The sequence below is a fragment of the Chelonia mydas genome, chromosome 7 (assembly GCF_015237465.2).
Source record: "Chelonia mydas isolate rCheMyd1 chromosome 7, rCheMyd1.pri.v2, whole genome shotgun sequence".
NCBI lineage: Eukaryota > Metazoa > Chordata > Testudines > Cheloniidae > Chelonia > Chelonia mydas.
This window is the reverse complement of record NC_057853.1, coordinates 19998931-20017671: the sequence shown is the minus strand read 5'-3', so window position 1 is coordinate 20017671 and position 18741 is coordinate 19998931. Positions and strand designations below refer to the sequence as shown.

General features: G+C 44.8%; 1 protein-coding gene across 9 annotated transcripts in view; it reads right to left on the bottom strand.

Annotated features, from left to right (window-relative positions):
- Positions 1 to 4251: 4251 nt before the first annotated feature.
- Positions 4252 to 18741, bottom strand: part of GRIP2 (glutamate receptor interacting protein 2) — a 471570-nt gene continuing 457080 nt past the window's right edge. For 4 of the 9 annotated variants that reach the window (XM_043552086.1, XM_037905073.2, XM_037905074.2 and 1 more), the window contains exons 21-24: positions 15393 to 15561; positions 11507 to 11746; positions 9313 to 9459; positions 4252 to 6685 (exon numbers count right to left, since the gene is read on the bottom strand). In XM_043552086.1, coding sequence (XP_043408021.1) covers positions 6491 to 6685; positions 9313 to 9459; positions 11507 to 11746; positions 15393 to 15561 — 751 coding nt within the window. In that variant the 3' untranslated portion in view covers positions 4252 to 6490. The remainder of the gene's footprint in view (positions 6686 to 9312; positions 9460 to 11506; positions 11747 to 15392; positions 15562 to 18741) is intronic. The other 5 variants (XM_043552089.1, XM_043552090.1, XM_043552092.1 and 2 more) reach the window with 3 other exon arrangements.

Genomic DNA, 18741 nt, shown 5'->3' with positions numbered 1-18741 from the left:
CTCCCGGCAAACCAGGAGGGTTGGCAACTGTACTTAGAGGCAGGACAGGCATACTTGTGTTCATTGGTATCAAATGCTGCAGAGAAGTCCCGCAGGTGAATATGGATGCATTTCCCTTGTCTGTGGAGGAAATAGTATAAGGAGAAGAGAAGACTGGGGGGCGGGGGGGGACACATAACCTTTTACGTACTGAAAAACTGTTGTTACAATGAAGACGGTAAAAATTGTTTTTCTTAACCTCTCAGGATAGGGTGAGACACAATGGGCTTAAACTGCAGCAAGGTTGGTTTCGATTGGACAGTAGGAAAAGCTTCTGAACTGTAATGGTAGTTAAGCACTGGCCAAATTGCTTAGGGAGACTGTGGAATCTCTGTCGCTGGCGGTTTTTAACAACAGGTTTGGGTACAACAGATTTTCCACAGGTTGCACTGGCTTCCGGTTCCAGTCAAAGAGCTCTTCATGGTGTTCACCTGTAAGTTTTATATGACTCTAGGTACATTAGAGATTCTTGCCCATCCTAGTGCCATGACACTTGAGCTCAGCGGGACTGTTTCAATAAGCCTCTAGATTTGAATGTCTGGGCAAGTGGAGACAGGATCTGAGTCTGACCCCACATCTGTGTAAATCAGGAGTAACTCTAGTGAAGCTAATGAAATTAGCTGAAGGTTAGGGGTCTATTAGAGGAGTGGGTGGCTGTGGTTCTGTGGCCCGCACTGTAGAGGAGGTCAGACTAGATGACCATGATGGTCCCTTCATATTGCTATTCCCAGAAGACTGTGGCGGGCGCCAAACACCCCGCCGCCGAAATGCTGCCGCAGAGAAGCAGCAGCGGGAAGAAACGTCATTGCCAAAATGCTGCTGAGAAACAGGCACCGCGTTGGGGACCCCTGGCTTAGACTACGAGACTAGACTTCTGCACATGGGCTTAGTCAGGGACATATGAAGGATTAACAAGAAACTCCATGCTCTTAAATTGGCATTTTTTTTAATTTCTTTTTTTTTTTTAAATACAGAATTAGATACATACCATGGTTTGAAAATAACACATAACACGTCTGGTTCACAGTGAATTCAGTAACAAGGGGAGAAGAATTGCACAATCAGTTATTTCACAAAGGGCTTGCAGCCTTGGATAATCAGATCAGCTCCTGTTTGCTCTTTCCAAGAAAGGGACTAGCTACATGGATATGTTGGAGTTCAAACAGAAGAAAATCATTTCAGGAAAGGCCTAGGGCCTGTGTTATAGAGAGGTCAGATGAGGTGATCACAGTGGTCCCTTTGGGCCTTGGACTCTCTGAACTGTCCTGTACTGTTCTGGTGTTTTCAAGTGAAGTTTGTGAGCTAAAAATATGGAACATGTGCCCATCTTCTAACAAAGATTACTGGACTTGTTTGACATGGAAACTGCATCAAACACACCCAGTCACTCTCAGAACAGAGTTATATTGGGTATTACACTGCGGGGCATAAAATTAAATGAATTGAGCGCCAGAGAAAACAACTACCAGCCCTGGAGATTTGCACGCTGTTTATCCCCAGAGCAGTAGAGCACAGGCAGTCTAAGGGCTAGGGCCCCACGTCACCAGCACACTGGCTCACAGAAGGAGGTGGGCCTCCAGCCATGTGAGTGCAGTTCAGTTTCCACAGACCACTCAGTTCCGGGCCTCTCAGTGAGACAGACAATGAGGCAACAGACAAGTTTCCACATCACACATTCTAGGGAATGGACCATGAGAGTTCACCAGTTTATTTCACATTTCTCTGTGAACTACTATTCTAGGGCAGCAACCATCTGCCGCTACTGTCTTCAGCAGCATTTCAAATGGCAACCTAGGGAGAAGAATTTCATATATTAACATCCAGCCACGCACGTTTGTCTGTCACCTGCCTACCACCGAGCCAGACATCTCAAACTGGGCATTGATGGAGCCCTCTAAGCCTCTGACTCCTTTCACTTTAAGTGCCTCCTTAGTTTTCCCCACCTCAGTGTCCTCCACACTCATTTCTGAGCTACTGGTGACCCAAGCCTCAGTCATAGCACAGGCAAGGGTTGCTAGAGAATGATAATCCCTAAAAGCAGCCCACGTCAAGGAGCCGCTGTTGTGCGGTTTGTGTGACACCCAGACGGCTGAATACTTACTCAACGAGACTGTCCCCAAATCCGAGGAGAGTCTTCACATGACCTTGTAAAGCTACCACCACCACCCAGCAGTGAGGTTTGTAAATAACATTTTGTAGTACAATGGGTATCTTATTACAGGGCAGGTGCCTCCAACGTTAAGACAATCAAAAGCATTCCAGATGAGCTGCCAGATGTGATAACTTTTACCTTGTGTACAAGGGAGGCAGGGTTAAGAGGATACTGAACTGCTGAAACCACATTTGCTCCATTACACCTAACAAGATTTTATGCAATGCATACAGAGCCCTCTGGTTTACCCTGCATTGCTTTGGCAGTTGATTCCAAGTATTAGCTGCCGAACATCTAAAGGTCTTTGTTCTAAGGAATTTGCTACCTAGAAAGACAGACAAAGATCACAGATAAGAGCTGTTTACTGTAGCAATGACCTGACCACAAATATTTCCATACAAAGATTAGGTAAATTAAGAGGAATGATCACAGGTCAATCAGGGGCTTGATCTTGCAAGGCACTGATCCTTCTGGGCCTGATCCAGCAAAGTATTTAAGCATCCAACTGCTCCTACTGACTTCAAGGGAACTACAGATATACTTAAACCTTGAGACACTTAACAGCCTAACAGTGTGGCTGTAAAATTATACTGCCCACGGCAACAAATTGAATAAGCCTTAGATTATGTCTACACTGCAATTAGACACCCACAGCTGGCCCGTGCCAACAGGCTCGGGTTGCGGAGCTGTTTAATTCTGGTGTAGATGTTAGGGCTTGGGCTGCTGACAGACCTCTGGGACCCTCCCACCTTTCAGGTCCTAGAGCCCAAGCCCAAACTTTGACTCCAGGTTCTGTTGGCACCTAATTGCAGTGTAGACATACACTTCGTGGCTTGGGCAGCAAAATTGTACAGCCACACGTTGTTAAGTACACGCGGTAGGGTGACCATCTTTTCAAAAGGCAAAAGCGGGACACATGCAGAACTCTGTGGCTCTGCCCCCGCTCTGCCCCTTCCCCTGAGGCCCTGCCCCCTGACCAGGCCAGAAGCTGGAGCTGTGGTAAGAACTGCCCAGGGAGCCCAGGCTGCTGTGGGCAGCCCCAGACCCTCCACTTGCCCTGGGTGGGGGACCGGTTGCCCGAGCGCAGTCCCCAGCCTGCGTTCCCCCACCCCGGGGCACATGCCCAGGGTAGGCAGAGGAAGCCGGGCTTCCCAGGTGGCTCTTACTACTGCTTGGCTCTGGTTTCCGGTCTGGCCAGGGGGCGGGGCTTCTGGGTGAGAGGAGGACCAAGGGGCAGGGCCTCATCTTGAGTGTCGGGGGGGGGCACTAAGGCCCACCTCAGACCCCTTCTCCCCCACCAGGAAGAGGCTGGCACCACCCTGAGCCTCGGGCAGGTGGAGAACGGCACCACAAGTGAGCCGGGAGAAATACGATCCTGGAATAATTCAGCCTTGAACTCTGCATTTCAGGACTGTCCCACCCAATTCAGGATGGGCGGTCACCTTACTCTCAAGGTTTTGAATCAGAAGGTTTTACCTAGGTACAGAAGAGAGTCATCTACTTCAAGCTTACTGTGCCACATTATACTAAAGACCGAGGGCTGCTTTTAGGGGCAGCAGCACATGGAGTATCATAGGCAGCCATTACAGATGGGCAAGATCTGGAGTTGGATCCCATGGATGTTGAAAAATACTATTCAATTGAAAAATACAAATTCTGGGCTTGAATTTGTGCCCTTCTCTCAAAGCACTCCCATTTCTCCAATCGGAATACTATCTAAGATCAAATCCAAACTCACAAAGCTTTTCAGTCAAATTTACACCCAGATTGGGCCTGGTCCCAACGTGGGTGTGTAGGGAGGGTTCAAGGAGCCTTTACCCACAAGGTCCAGGGACAAGAAAGAGACCCTGTCCTGAGGTGGGGGAAGGGAAGGGATTTCTCCATCCTCACGGCTCAGGAAATTGAAATCTCCACAAAGGGGAAGGGAGGAGAAGGGAAGGCCATGTCCCTAATCACCTCTGCATTGGCCTGCTCTGAGTGTTCAAATGTGCACGTGAGGGAGAAGGCTGGACCATCCAACCAGCCAGTATTATCTGGATTCTAACCTGTAGCAGAAATACACTCAAGAACAAGGCCAGATGCATTTCACTTGTTTTTATTTAATTAAAAAAAAACAAACAAAGTCATTGCAATCCCAGTTAAATACAGAGATTTACAAATAGGTCCAAAACAGGACTAAAATATTCTTTGAAATGCTGTACCTTTAAATATTGTGCTTTCATAGATACATAAGAAAATTAGCATATAAAAATACTTTACAAGGAATACACTCTAATATATGGATAAAAATACACATTTAAGTAATGCATTTCAGTTTAGTATCATTCAAAATGCATAGGAAGGGATACAAGGACCAAGTTGTTGTTTTTTTAAAGCCTTTTTAATAAAAGTCTTCATTAAAAACCCATTAGAAGCCGCACTGAGCTTCTGCCTTTTAGAATATTGCATATAAAAACACTGTCAGCTGTACTGTCAATGCTCTGCAGAATCAGTTATGGCACATTATCTAGTTATGGCAGCAATGGTATGGAATATTGCATACTTGAGACAAGAATGGTTGCACCTACAAATAGCTGGATGTGAGAGACAGTTGCAAATTTGCCTAGAGTACAGACATGGGAATTAGTCCTGGCTCAGCCTTGGTGGAACAATGAACATTTCAAAGCTACATGGCATCCCGAATACACAACAACAACAAAAAATAAATAAATAAAATGAGAACAAGCAGAAGGAGGAGACCCAGTTCCATTAAGCAGGGATCTTTAAAAGGATGTCCCCTCCCCCGGGGGAAAAAACAAAACAGGCCCTTATGACATCAGTTAAAAAATAAATCATAATAAAGTGCAAATATATGAAACACGGAGCAGGCAATCACGTTTGCCATGTGAAGAAACTGACACGTGCCAGCAATTTTGTGTTTGGAGACGAGAAAGGAAGAGATCACGCCCTTGGTTGCATCGCAACTAGTTTGCTGCAGGCAGATTTTTAAACCATTTCAAATATCACACCCATATCTTCTACAAGGAGCTGGGCTGGGTGCAGGGAGACACAGGGTGAGGAAGAGCTACCGAAAAAGGCATCGTGCTTACAAACCACAGAGAGGTTAACGATAGGCAAAGGAGGGCAGCTATGGCAGACTACAGGGAAGTGTCCAAAACCTATCAGAGACATTTAAAAAAGTGTACACACTTGTACTTGCACTAAGGTGACCCAATCTGGGGCACACGTGGGAACTGGAAACACAACATCAATCTAGGAGAGGGCTTTTCGTGCCAGCATTTGGCAGGAGACCACAAGGATTTATTTATTCAAAACACTGGAAAAAAATAACCCCGAAGTTGGCCTGAGATGAATGTTGTTCAGCTGTTTACTTGGAGGAACAGCCCAGGTTTTCAGTGAGAGGAATCTCTGTGATGGTCTATGTGAACAAGAGAGCTAGTGATTCAGGACAGGCATTCAGTGGCTTTCCTGGATGCTGTGTTCTACAAAGTGCTCTGTAAAAATGTATGAAGACAGACAACCAAATTGTGTCTTGGAGTCAGCTATGGGGGCAAAGTGCTTCCTGGCATTTCCAAAGGGGTGGGTGACGAGGGTGGGATTTCCAACTGGAGAGAGACGTTGATCCATCAAAAGGATTTAGCTTTCAAAAGAAAGTGCATCTAGCCATTCGCAAGTGAGTTTTGAGTTGGGTTTTAAATGGGACTTACTGCTGCCCAGTGTGGGTGAATGTTCAGGTGGAAAGGGAATTTTCAAATGTCAGATTTGGTGGTAGTGTTTTAAAGAGGCTATGGGATGAAGTAGCGTTTCCTTTCAAAGAAACCAGGATTTGTTTTACTCTTACTGTACGTGATTAAGAAAGCAAACAACAACGCAAAAAAAAAAATAGCACCATGTGTGTTTACAGGATGGCCAAGTCCTTCAGAATGACGGCGTCAGAGGAGCAAGGAGATGATCCACCCTCCATGAACCCACGCACAGTGAAAGCTCAGGCCTACTGGAGCTGAACGATGACTGAAGGTTGCCCTGCCAAAGGTGAATTACCCTGGATGCTGTTTTCTGCTATCAGCAGCCCATTTTACCATTTGCATTAACCAAGGTCCACACTGCTCATCTGGTTTAGCTTGCACCTTCAGAGCAATATCTGGTGGTCTAGGAGTCACAGCTAATGGCAGACCCACCTGCAAGTTACATTACATACAGCATTACAGTTACCAGTGCAAAAACAGAAAACCACAATGGATACTCATCAGCTTTTCCACCATGGCAGGGCCCAAAGGTACCTTCCATTCAAATCCTCCCTCAGAGCGTCTGCATGCTTGTTTTGACCTCCACGCCCAAGGACTGTGGGACTAACTCTCCACTGGCCTCCAGTTGGGCATTGGCAGCAAGTGCCAGGGGGTTTCGACTAATGACTAGGTCCAGTTTGTCTCCTGCCTCGGAAATCAATGGAACAGCCAGACAGCAGTCAAAGTCTCTTGTTCGAATGCGATTTACCTGGGGGGGGGGGGGGGGGAGAGGGGATGTAGTGGGAAAGAACAAAAAAACATCTGTTAACTGCAAAATCCAAGAATGCCACTAGAACTGAGACCTGGCACTGGAGAGGAGTCCCTATGAATACAGTCTGTCTGGAAGCCCTGAAATTCCTTCAGCCCTGAATGGGATTTCCCAGGACTGTAGGAATTGCAGCAGCAGTCAGCAAAATGCACCATCTCGTGCAGCTATAAAGTCTCCTTTATAGGAAAACTATACAGTCACACAAATAGAAAGGACAAAAACTCACGGAGCTTCCACATTCTGCAGGTTCAGATCTGGGGGTTTGTTTCAGGCTGATCTCTAATCCAATCTCATCAGATCTTGGATCTGGTATCAAAACAGAATCTTTGCCTGCTTTGAAGTGCTTTCCTACTCCCCAACATCCTCAAGCTGTTCCAAAAACCACAACAGATACTCCACCTATTGGCACAAGCAGCAGCAGGTGGTCTAAATTTTCATTTTATACCCAGTTTAAACCTGGTCCTAGTTCTCAGAGATTCTGAGCACCTGCAGCTCCCACTGACTTTAATGGAAAATAAGGGTGCTCAGCAACTGGGAGAATCACACTTCTGGTCTTTTGAGCCACCCGCTTTTGGGTGTTGGAGCCACCCGCTCTACTGTTAGACGAACAGAACAGCATCTTTCAGCAGACATGCATTTGAGTGGATTATAGGCACCTATCTTATATACATACACAAGTTAAAAAATAATACATATGCATTGTTGAGACTGCTAGAAACAAGCTCTGTTCTTCCAGGGGTTTGCAGAGCATAGCTGGTGCACAGTGGAGGTTTCTAAAGCATTCTCTGGAGACCGCAAGCCCTCCCTGCAGGACTCAGAAGAAAGAGCCAACTTTTCCAGCTGTCTTCAGTGGAAGTTCAAACATATTCCAAGGTTAAATCACCTGCAATATGAACTACTTAGGGGCAAACGCTCCCCCTCCTGTGATTAGCCAGAGTAGATGAGCTTGATGCAGGGATGTCCCCAGGGTTGAAGAATGGAATTTCCCTTCCGTCTCAGCCCCTCCCCCCGAGCTGAAGTAGCATCTGGAGCAAGGTTGGGCCTCCTTTACAGGGCAACGGATGGTGGATCCATGTAGCTCCCTCTCACAGGCTCCTCTGGGCTCATTAAGTGCCCATGGAGCTGCACTCAGTGACACAGGATGGGCTCCCCAATTGCCACGCAAGTTGTAGAACTGAACTGGTTCCAAGGTAGACAGGTCCCTTCATAGCTATGGAGGAAGGAGTGGCTGCATCTACTCCTCACTGGGAAGTGATCTAGGCAGACTTTTAGACTATCAGCTCCACGTTGAAGCATCTTCAGTGCCCCTTCTCTGTGTTTTTCCCTTGGATTCATTGATAGCAATATTTCTGCAAAGCCCTCGTTCAGCACAACCCTCAATGCCAGTACAATAGCTACAACAGAAGACAACTTTGTCTTCTTGTATGTCTACAATGGACCAAGAAGAGACATTGAAGTTGGGGATTGTCAGAGTCTCTGCTCCCGTGAAGATTTCATGCACACACACACAGAGAACGCTTGGCATTCACTTGATAGCGACACATCCAGCATTCACCCGAAATGCAGCTGCAGAGCCTAATTGGTGCAAGAACGTACAAGACGCTAATCTTTTATTGGAGGCTGAGAAGGAATAGCTCTATACCAGCCAACCGGCTACGGACCATCACAAACCCAAATCAGGCTCCCTGTGCTGCTGCCAGTTTTTCAGTTACCTGATGTACAGAATATATTTGAGCTAATTGGGGCCCCTCACTTAAAATTAGTAAAAATAAAACATCCTTATGAGAGTTTCAAGACTTCTAATGTGGTTACAAAACCCAGAAGTGGCAATGCCTTCTCTAGCTGACTGTGCTCTTCCGATTGCTATCAGAGTTGAGCTTGCTGCACTACAGCTATGTATTTAAGTCTCTTGGAAATATCTAAAGCCAGTCCCCACCCAGGCCCCATTACTATTCTCTCCTTGGTGGTCAAATATATCTGCATATGTTGTGGACCGTGTTTACTGCATATTGTATTTCGTTTCTGCAGCAAATATTCAGTGGCTCAGGAGTCATTGGGGGAAGTGAGTCTAGGAACAACACCACCTCACTTGAAGTGTGTGTTTCCTAGAATTCTCTATGCATATGCAAGATGGCTATGCACTGAACTTCAAGCAGACCATTTAAATCCACATGGAACTGCACATGCTGTCTTGCTTTGACTGATGTGCCAAACTCTGGTTTACCTGAAAAGTCCCCCTGATGCACCAGGGAAAGGATGAAAAGCACTTTCCGCCTAGCACTAGAGAGAAATCTAGGCTGTGCAGTTGGGATCTGGATGCCAACTTCCCCAAAATAATGGGCGATTCTGATCTGGAGCTCAGGTCCAACTCTGCTACATAGTAATCCCTTAGTGTAACACTCTAGCTAGCTCCAGGTGCATCGTAATGCTAAGGGCTGAGTAGCTAGCTGCCTACCTACTAGCTTTTATAAAGTTGGTGTCACCTTAGTGGAATCTTACAAACTTCTCTCTTCCTCTCAGTCGCTCACTCATTTCCTATCCCCAGAGCTGTACTTTGCATTCCTTACCTGAAGGACTCTGTCGTAAGGTTTGAGGCCACACTGATCAGCCGGCCCATTGGGACGGATCATATTTACATAGACACCCTTCTCCAACAGGCCATCAGAGACACTGAATCCAAAGTCTTCACTCTCTGGGTCCTTGTGGAGTGTCATCTGCATGGAAGGGCATTGAACAAGAAATTCTAATGCAGTATGAGCCACAGATACATGAGAGAAGCATGGCAGGAACTCCTCAGGTAATGTGTACAGTACAGTAGTGTGATTCTGCTCTGGGCCTAATGGTGGGGTTTTGCTTGGACTGGGTAGTAAACATTGGTTGTCTGTTAGTATTGAGAGGAGTTTAATTTAAACTTGTGCACACACTGTCAGCTGTTTATACAGGTCACGTGCTCAGATGCTTTGGCAATGGGCACATAATTCACAAACAAATCTTCTGCCCTTGCTTGGGGGAGAACAAGAACGTTTAAGTAGAGTTATAAATCACAAGTTTTTGGATAACCTACAACTTCAATATTAAGTCACAAAGACGTGGACACTGCCGGTTAAATGGAATTTTTAATCAATGGGGCAACTCATTTGCTTTGAGCTATTCTAGGCATCTTGTGTGTCCACCATGCATGCCTATGGTGCTGAAAATCTGAATGAAATTAATTGACAAACATGAGTGTTTCCAAGCAGGTTGTTGAATTATTTACAGCTCTTACAGATTTTTAATCTTGGTGGCTTATCCAATAGCTTGCTTCAGAGACACCACACTGATGAGTTTTAACACCATTAAGAAAATGTAGTAAAATGATGAAACCACAGTCCCCTCAAAATTGGGTCAGTGTTCGCAATTTGTGACAATGGATTGGGGTGTGACTGGGCTTCAAACTGGTACTGTTTTCGGCTTTGCGCCATTTTGGTTTTGCCCTTTTACCGCCTCAACCTGATCTGCCTTTTCCTGGATGCTCCAATGTTAGAAATTGCCAGACTGTGGTGTTACCAGCACCAATAGTGAGTAGCACCAAATTCACAACAGTGCTGGCTGGGACAAAAGAGCTCAGCCAAGAGCTGCTGCCTCCCTCCAGCTTCTCAAGGACTACAGCATCTCCACCACCAGCCATTCAGACAGCTGACACTGAGCCAGCTGCCTGGGGTCAGATCAGAGAAGAGCTGCTGTACTGTGCTGAACCCACTTTAAGCCTCTCCCCTCCCTTCTTCCCTCCTCTCCAGCAGCAGAGGCAGCTGGTATCTCATCCACCCCACCAGTGAAAGCAATATTTCTGCCTGACAGGAGACACATCAGGACAGATCTTTTCAATGCCCCCAGCCAGAGAAGCAGTGGCCCTCAGCCAGTAAGAGCTAGCTCAGCACACTCCATTTGGAGTCATATTTTGGCAACACAGTTGGGAATTGTGGGGTTGTGGGCACAGCATCTCCCCACAAATTAAATCCAGAAGGTGGAGGCAGTGTATTATTGCCATCACCACCATCATTAACTACCCGTGATGAATACCATCGTATTCTCCCTTTGCCCCCAAGGAACTTGGCGTGCAGTAGCTATGTTCTAGCTCAGTGTTAGACTTTGGCCTAGTCCACACTTAAAACATAAACAGAAAGGGGTGCAAGCCACAAAGCTGGCATTAGAATTCTCCCAAAGTTTGGCGATGTGGGGTAGAGATCTAGGGTCAATATGTCTGAGTCCATCTCTAGGTGGGAGCAAAGACCACTGCTGCTGTGTTCTAGCTGGAGGCCACCTTCCCATTAATCTGACACCCTGAGAACATTTACCAAAGAGATAAAGGAAGTGTTAATTCAAATTGACATTTGAAATGTTTTGTTTGACCCAAATGGAATATTTTCCTTTTTGGGGGGGGGGGAAGGGAGGGAAACATTTCCTCCCCTGCCCCTTTCAGTTCAAAAACTAACCAATTTTTCTTTTCATTTTTCGATTTGGTGGCTGATCCGGGAAAATATAAATAAAATATTGGCTCAGCTGTAGACATGGCTGACTTGTATTATGCTGGGAACAAATCACAGAAAATTCACTTCCCAGCAGAATATTTCTCCTGCGGTCCTGTTTGGCAGGGAACATGCAGTATAAGAGCAAGTTCCCGGACAGTTTCTCAGTGCAATCCCCACTGTAACCCCAACAATGTTATCTGTAACCGAGGGATCCTCGGCGTAACAGTAAAGTGACCTCTGTCTAAACACAGACCTTGTGCAACTCGAGAGGGGTTGGAGACATGATTTCCTGCACCTCCTCCTTAATCTTCCTCATCTCCAGATTCCTCTCATTCTTCTTGGTGGGAGTGATGCTGCTGTCGCTCTGCCCTTCGTCGCAGCAGTTGGCGTTTCCTTTCCTCAGTGGGCTCAATCCGGACTCACTAACCGAGTCCACAAGCAGTTTGCTCCCTTCCAGACCCAGGCTGTGCACGCTCCCTGTCATGATGGAGGCCTGTGGATAAGGTGGTAAGTTAGTTCAACGAAAGTTTGAGTGGCAAGCGACTGATGGACCCTAGAAGAACAAAAGCAACTTAGAGAGAAGCAGGTGACACACAATGTTCAGCACCAACCAGAGGGAGGAGTTCAAGGTTATCTTTTCATACATTCAGAATGGTCAACAGACAGTGGAACAAGCTTATAGTGAAACTATTATACAGCAAGGTAGACTCAAAATCCTTTATCTTGTCAATATGTCAAAATATGAAAGTTATACTGCCAGCTACAGGTTGTTTAGAGCAAGGTTGGGCTTTGGAGACAGAGAGACAGTTCCTTCAAACAGTCTGGGCCTGGAGAAGTGATCTTTTTGCTTCTGAAACTGGTTTCCCTCTTAAGTGACGGGTATTGCTTCACAGAAACTCAATGTCATTCTACGGACATCTTGGGAAGGACATTATAGGGTCTGAAACACTGATTTGCTGACACCACTGTAGTTCATAGACTAACAGCTCAGTGAGGCAGCACCAGGAGAATGAAATTGGCATACACGTTATTGGGAAAGATGTGGACAAATTGGAGAAAGTCCAGACAAGAGCAACAGAATTGATCAAAGGTCTAGAAAACATCACCTACAAGAGAAGACTGAAAACACTGGGTTTGTTTAGTCTGGAGAACAGAAAACTGATGGGAGAACATGATAACAGTCTTCAAGTCCATAAAAGGTTATTATAAAGAGAAAGGTGATAAATTGTTCTCCTTAACCACTAAAGGACAAGGCAAGTAATAATGGGCTTAAAATGCAGCAGGGAAGATTTAGATTATACATTAGGAAAAAATTCCTAACTGCGAAAGTAGTTAAGCACTGGAATGGATTATTTTGGGAGGCTGTGGAATCTCTACCATTGGAGGTTTTTAAGAACAGGTTAGACAGGGATGGCACAGGGATGGTCGGACAATACTTAGTCCTGCCTCAGTGCAGGGGACTGGACTGGACGACCTATGGAGATCCCTTTCAGACCTACATTTCTATGGATTGTAGGGCAACTTATGGCTTCTTCACTATGGAAACATACAGGAATCCCTTCCTCTTTAGTACCCTTGTGCAGAAAGAGCTCAGAATGCTTCAAGCCAGCACTCTTTGGATGTAACGGAGTGAGAGCCACTAGCACTGCAAATAGGGCTAAATACCCCAGAGATTGTGTGTCTAACTACCCTGAAGAGATGTGACCATGGACCCCGGCAAGCAGCAGGAGGCAGACATGGGAGGAGCACATGCTACATGTGTTCTAGAGATACAACAAAGACAACAAGCAATATGCTTCCCCCCATGCCTGTGCCTGCCTACTCCGGTATAAAACCTTCAGCCAGATGCACTCTGATTTTGCACCATCTCCCTATAATACAGCTCTGGGAATTTATGGCATTCAAAAGGATGGGAGGATAGTTTCTCGGCATGCCACCATACCTCTAGTTTGCCAGCCTGCTCTGTTCTTACGAGCAGGAAGGGAACTGAAATATACCAAAATCTGGATCTCAGAGAAGGATTCTGGTAGGTTTTGATACCATACCTGCTTCCAGAGCTGCAGTATGTTGCGAGTGCATTTGTCTGCAATGGCTAAGCAAGACAATACCTTGCGTTCCACAGCAGGTTTTCCAGCCAAGAAATTAAGATTTTATCAGGAGTGCTGGAACAATTTGTATAGTGGGATGCTGAGAGCTATTGAACCAAACTGTAAATCTTGTATATAATGGAAATCACTTCAAGCCAGAGGATGCAGCAGCTCCCCACAGCACCCCTAGTTCCAGCACCTACGGATTTTATGTCAAGAGGTGGCAGCCTTCATTTAGGAAAATTGATCAAGCCTTTTAAAAAAAGTTAATATGAAATTAGGTAGCATTTAGGACCAGTCACCCTTCATAGCATCCCTTTAAAGATCCCTCTATGTAGAAAAGTCTCTGTTTGGCAACGTTTTTATTTAAAGGGATTATACTGATCAAAGCTAAGGAATGAGTCAAGAAATCAGTGTGTGCAGCCTCAACTGGTTCCAGGACACACAATCTATTTAAATTAGTAATGAACATTTTAATTCCAAGGTTCAAGCTCAGAAGTTCTCTTAAATGTCAACAGGCACAAGAAAAAAAAATGAAAGGTAGGGAGCAGATAGCAAAGCTCAGCAGTGGCAAGTCAATGACCAGCCACTGGTGTGCATAGTGAAAGAGTCACCTGATTAAGCATGTAAATAAATCCTTCCCTCCAATGGAGGATTTAATTCACCTGTGCTAGTGTCAGATAGCTAGAGAGATCAGATCAGTCTGCTTTGGCTTGGCACAAAGGAGGAGAATAATTAAATAGATTCTTGTGGCTGTGTGAAATATACCTGCAATATCCTCATTTTCCTGAAGAGGGTGGTGAATGGAAACCTTATGTTTTTTAAATTCTCTATCACTTTCACTGCCTTGTGTGAACTGCAAAACTCAAATACCCGAACTTCACTGGAGAAAATGGGAATCTTTCAAAGCCCATTGAATCCCATGGATCTTAAGTCTAGAGAGTCACTTTACAATGTGCTCTAAGTAGGGAGCAGTGCATTGTTGGACTGCCCCAAGAGCAGCCTGGGATGCAAAGTCACAAAGTTCCTCCTGGTCTCACTGTTGCTCCAGACCTATACCCAGTAGAGCATACGTTACCTTGTGTGCCAATGCGGTTTTGCTGGCCAAGCGTCTTTTGGGGGGACAAGGGGTCAAGCAAAGTGGAGCCAAGGATCCATGCAGTCCTCACCTGCCTGCACAGATCCGGGGGAGTATCAGCTGCACAGAACCTGCTTCCACTCCTGTGCTGCAAAATGTGATACAGGCAGCTCACCTTACACTCCTCACTCCTTTGCATCACTGCAAAAGCCAGGCTACAGTCTGGTCTTCTGTAATGACTGACGCCTAGATTAGAAGATGGATATTCAGCCAGTCCTCCTAGTGCAGGGTTGTTCCTTACAGAACTTACTAGTGATTTTTAAAGTGGTTTCTGAACAGGGATTTCCTGCTTTACTTTCTCCACAAGGTTTTAAATTCCAGCCTGCCCATCCCACAGCCAGAGACAATAAAAGGACTTCCAAAGTGTTGTGGGTAAAGGCAAGAGAGTAGCCCATGAAGAAAGGAAACACTATGTCTACAGGAAGCTGCTGCCTTCTTATAAATTTTCCCAGGGGGTGGGGTGTGAGTTGGATGAAAACCAATCATTTATCCATCTTACTGAACCAGCAGCGGGTGTAAACGCATCTGAATGCAAGGTATGTGCTGGACTCTCAGACATCTAAAGTAAGTCAGCTGTTCAGTATCCATGTTTTTTGGACCCATTTTGGCCAATCTGCAGAGCGTGTCAATCAGAAATACTTCTTCAATGGAGTATTTGCCATTTGATAGGAAGATTTAGATATTTTAGGACTGTTGTTTGGTGAGCTATGAAGCTGGTCAAAACAAGGAAAGCTTTTTGTGAATACTTTGACAGTTGATGGGAAAAAAACTGAACAGACTATTAACAGATGAGTAGAGTGATCTGAAAGTACAGATATTCCAAGGGTTCAAACTCGGATAGAATCCTTGGCGCCCCCCCCCCCCCGCCACCCATAGATATAGTCAACATTTAGCATACAAGGGGAATCACTTACTACAAGTGGTGAGAATGGACTGGTTAGAACAATTCCAAGTTGATTTACCTCGATCTCCCTCAAAAGTTCAGACTGGCCGCATGTTTCCAAGTCCTCCAAAGCTTCTCCAAAAACACGCCAAAAACTATCCTCGTGAGCAGTCTCAAGGCCGTTTTGGCGGTTGGGATATCTGTTGTAACGTAGGAACCAAAAATTGTCAGCACTCTTCTGCAGCGGGAAGAAAGCCGCAAGGCTAGAGCAAATGGCTCACCAGTAAAAGCAGAGACTTGAAGAGTCTTCATATACAAAAGCAAACAATATGAACTTTTCAGGCAAGAGAGTCCAAATACAAAACCTCCATGCACTTACTAACAGGGCAAAAGTCCTTCAAAGGAAGAATTAAGTTGGTGTAGTAATGTCAAGTTCAAAAGGGTAAATAAAAAGTGCCTGTAGGAAGACTGTAGGTTTAGGAAGACGTTTTGGTGAAACAGAGAAGTGAAAGAAAAAAGGATGCATTATGGGTAAACCAGGAGCCTCAGAGACTGTTAGTACAAAGGCTGATGGGACAGAGTTCAGATCTGAGACACAGAACACCTGAGAAGAGAGAGAAAAACACAGAGGGTAACAGACATGGTGAGAAAATGATAAATACATTAGGTCTCTGTGAGAGTAAATAATGTAGAGAGATGTATATAAAATGATTTGCCCTAGCCTAGACAAGTCAATAACACTGCAATTAACAACACAGGGAACTTTAGAGTACAACTCATATGACCCAGCATTTGCTTTAACTTAAGATGTATTTATCATATGGACAGCAGTGAGGGGAACTGGACAATATAGTCAAATAGATCTTCTCTCTTATGTCTTTGAAACAATGGCTGCACTTACAACATTTCTACCCATTTAAATGTTTTCACCAGATGTACCAGTATTCCCTGTTACATGTGGAAGAAATCTCTCTCAAACTGGTAGAAATATTTGCAGTGCAATACTGGGTAAATACTGATTTTCCCATCACTGCAGCACCTGTATCTCTGTTAGTGAGCCATTAGACATGATGCGGGAGTACAGTATTTAGATCTCTAAAGCAAATGATAATTGAATGCACTGAAGTGGCTTGATAGATTCATGGCAAGGGAATTATTAGCATTGTTTTGTGGATTGTGGGAGTGCCTAAAATATGCCAGGCACTGTGTAAAACAGCTCCTGAGACAAGGAACTCTTGATCTAATATTTTAAGGTCTCCAAGGAAATTCTCTCTGTATGCCATACTGAGACACAGCAATGCATTATAAACCCAGCAGTTAGACTCGGATAGTTCTACTGTATCTAACCTCAGCAATGCTGTCTTCTACCACTATTACTAATAACTGCATCTACAAGATTCTCTCTCTGTGGTGTCTGGTGACAATTTACCTAGCTAAAATTGAGTCATTAACTTTTCAAATAAGAGAAGCTTCTCCATCAGTCAATGCTATTTAACAAAGATCAAACATTCTATTATTTGAACACCAGTCAAAAAGCAGTTGATTTTTTTCATTGAATTAACTGAAGACTCCCCATTTCAAAAGCCCCACTTCCAGATCCATACTAATTTAGGCCCAGATCGTGCAAGGCTTTAAGCACATGCTTAACTTCATGCACTGCATGTAGCCCCATTGGCTTCAATGGGACTATTCACACTGCATAAGCTTAAGCACACAAGTCGGTCAGTCTTTGCAGGGTCAGGGTCTTAGTTGATTGCACTAGAGAGGCCAAAAGTTACCCAGTGACCCATTTTACAAAAATAAACAAAAACCCCTTTAGACTAAGACTGAAACCTGCTATTATAATGCCAAAGACTAACTTTGCTTCCCTTCCCTTCCTCATTCTCTTTCTTTGCTGTAAAGTTTCCAGTGAGACAGACGCTCCCTCCAGTTGGAGTCCCTCACGTCTTGAATCAGTAAGTCAAATCTGTCATTATAAAAATGAATTCAGGGCTCCAGACTGGGGATCTTGCATCACTGGCACCAATGCCTTTTCCGGGTTGGAAACAGCTGGGGTTAGATAGGTTAATTGTTTTCTCCCTAAGACGACGACATGGTCGAATTGGCCCTCTGACTTGTGCGTGTTGGTTTTCCAGAGCTGAGTCAGAATGGGTTGGGCTTCAAGAACCATTACTGAGGCTCAAATATGGTAGCTACAACTATCAAGCAGCCACCCTTTCTTTCCAGCTTTACTATTTTAAATAGGTGGAAATGTCCATGAGATGATCTAATTTTTTGTTTTGACAAACAAAAATTTTAAAAAAACCAACCAAACAAACAAAAAAAAACACCACACCACGCAACACACACAACTATGTGACATCTGGAGAATGTCAAGGGCAGGATTAGTCAATGAAGTAGGAACTCCTTTCACTGCGCGTAACTCAGTGAGGGGTCAGCTCCTCTTCCCCCCTCAGGGAAGCCCTGTGTAGAGCTGCCTAGCAATATCAGGGGTAGGAGCGGGGAAAAAGCAGGCGTGAATCTCAACAACAGAAGTTCCATGCAAAAGTGAAGAGTAGCTTTGTTCCCTTGCACACCCACAGCGTTTATTTACAGGCATTTCTGCAGCACCTGCAGTAGCCTGAGCCAAGGGCTTGATTCTGCTGCTCTTGGTCACCTTGACTTCTTCAGCCGGACTAACTGGTGGAAGAAGGTACAACTCAAGGTGAGCCAGAGTGGGAGCAACAGGTCACGGCTTTAGGAGATAGTGCTATCAAGTTATTCTTTCATTGTAAAGTACAGTGAAGCCAGCAGTAAGGGCTGCCTCTAACAGATAATCCACTGTTTTAGACAACCATGAACATAAAACTTAAGGGGGTTTGCGATACAATTTTTTTTTTTTAATAACAACTGAAGACCTGCCTGCTTTAAGAAGAGAGATTCTGCTGCTCCTTGAAGACAGTTTCACTGTATAATGTCCCTGGCAAATTGCAGTGTTAATAAAAAAAGTGTCCTGCCAATGTAGTCTGAAGTGAAGACTTCATGGTGCATGATCTTTATCAAAGCCTGTTGGTTAAGTTACCAATTTACTACGGGTCTAATATTTTTTTTTTAAAAGATTACCTAACTGAAATTTGAGATTTGGTAGCAAACTGCAGTACTGCATGCACCTGATATCCCCCATGTGCATCCTCCCCCTAACACACACATACCCCCAACAGTGCATAGACTGAGATTTAAACCTGAGGTGATTTGTCAAAGACCAGATGGTTGAATACTATAGACTGTCACCATGGTACCCATGGCAAGACAGGTCATCAACACCCCGCACTGTATGTGTTCAATATTGTAGATAATAACTGAATTCTCAGCAGTCACAACACAACTTAAGAGTTTATTTG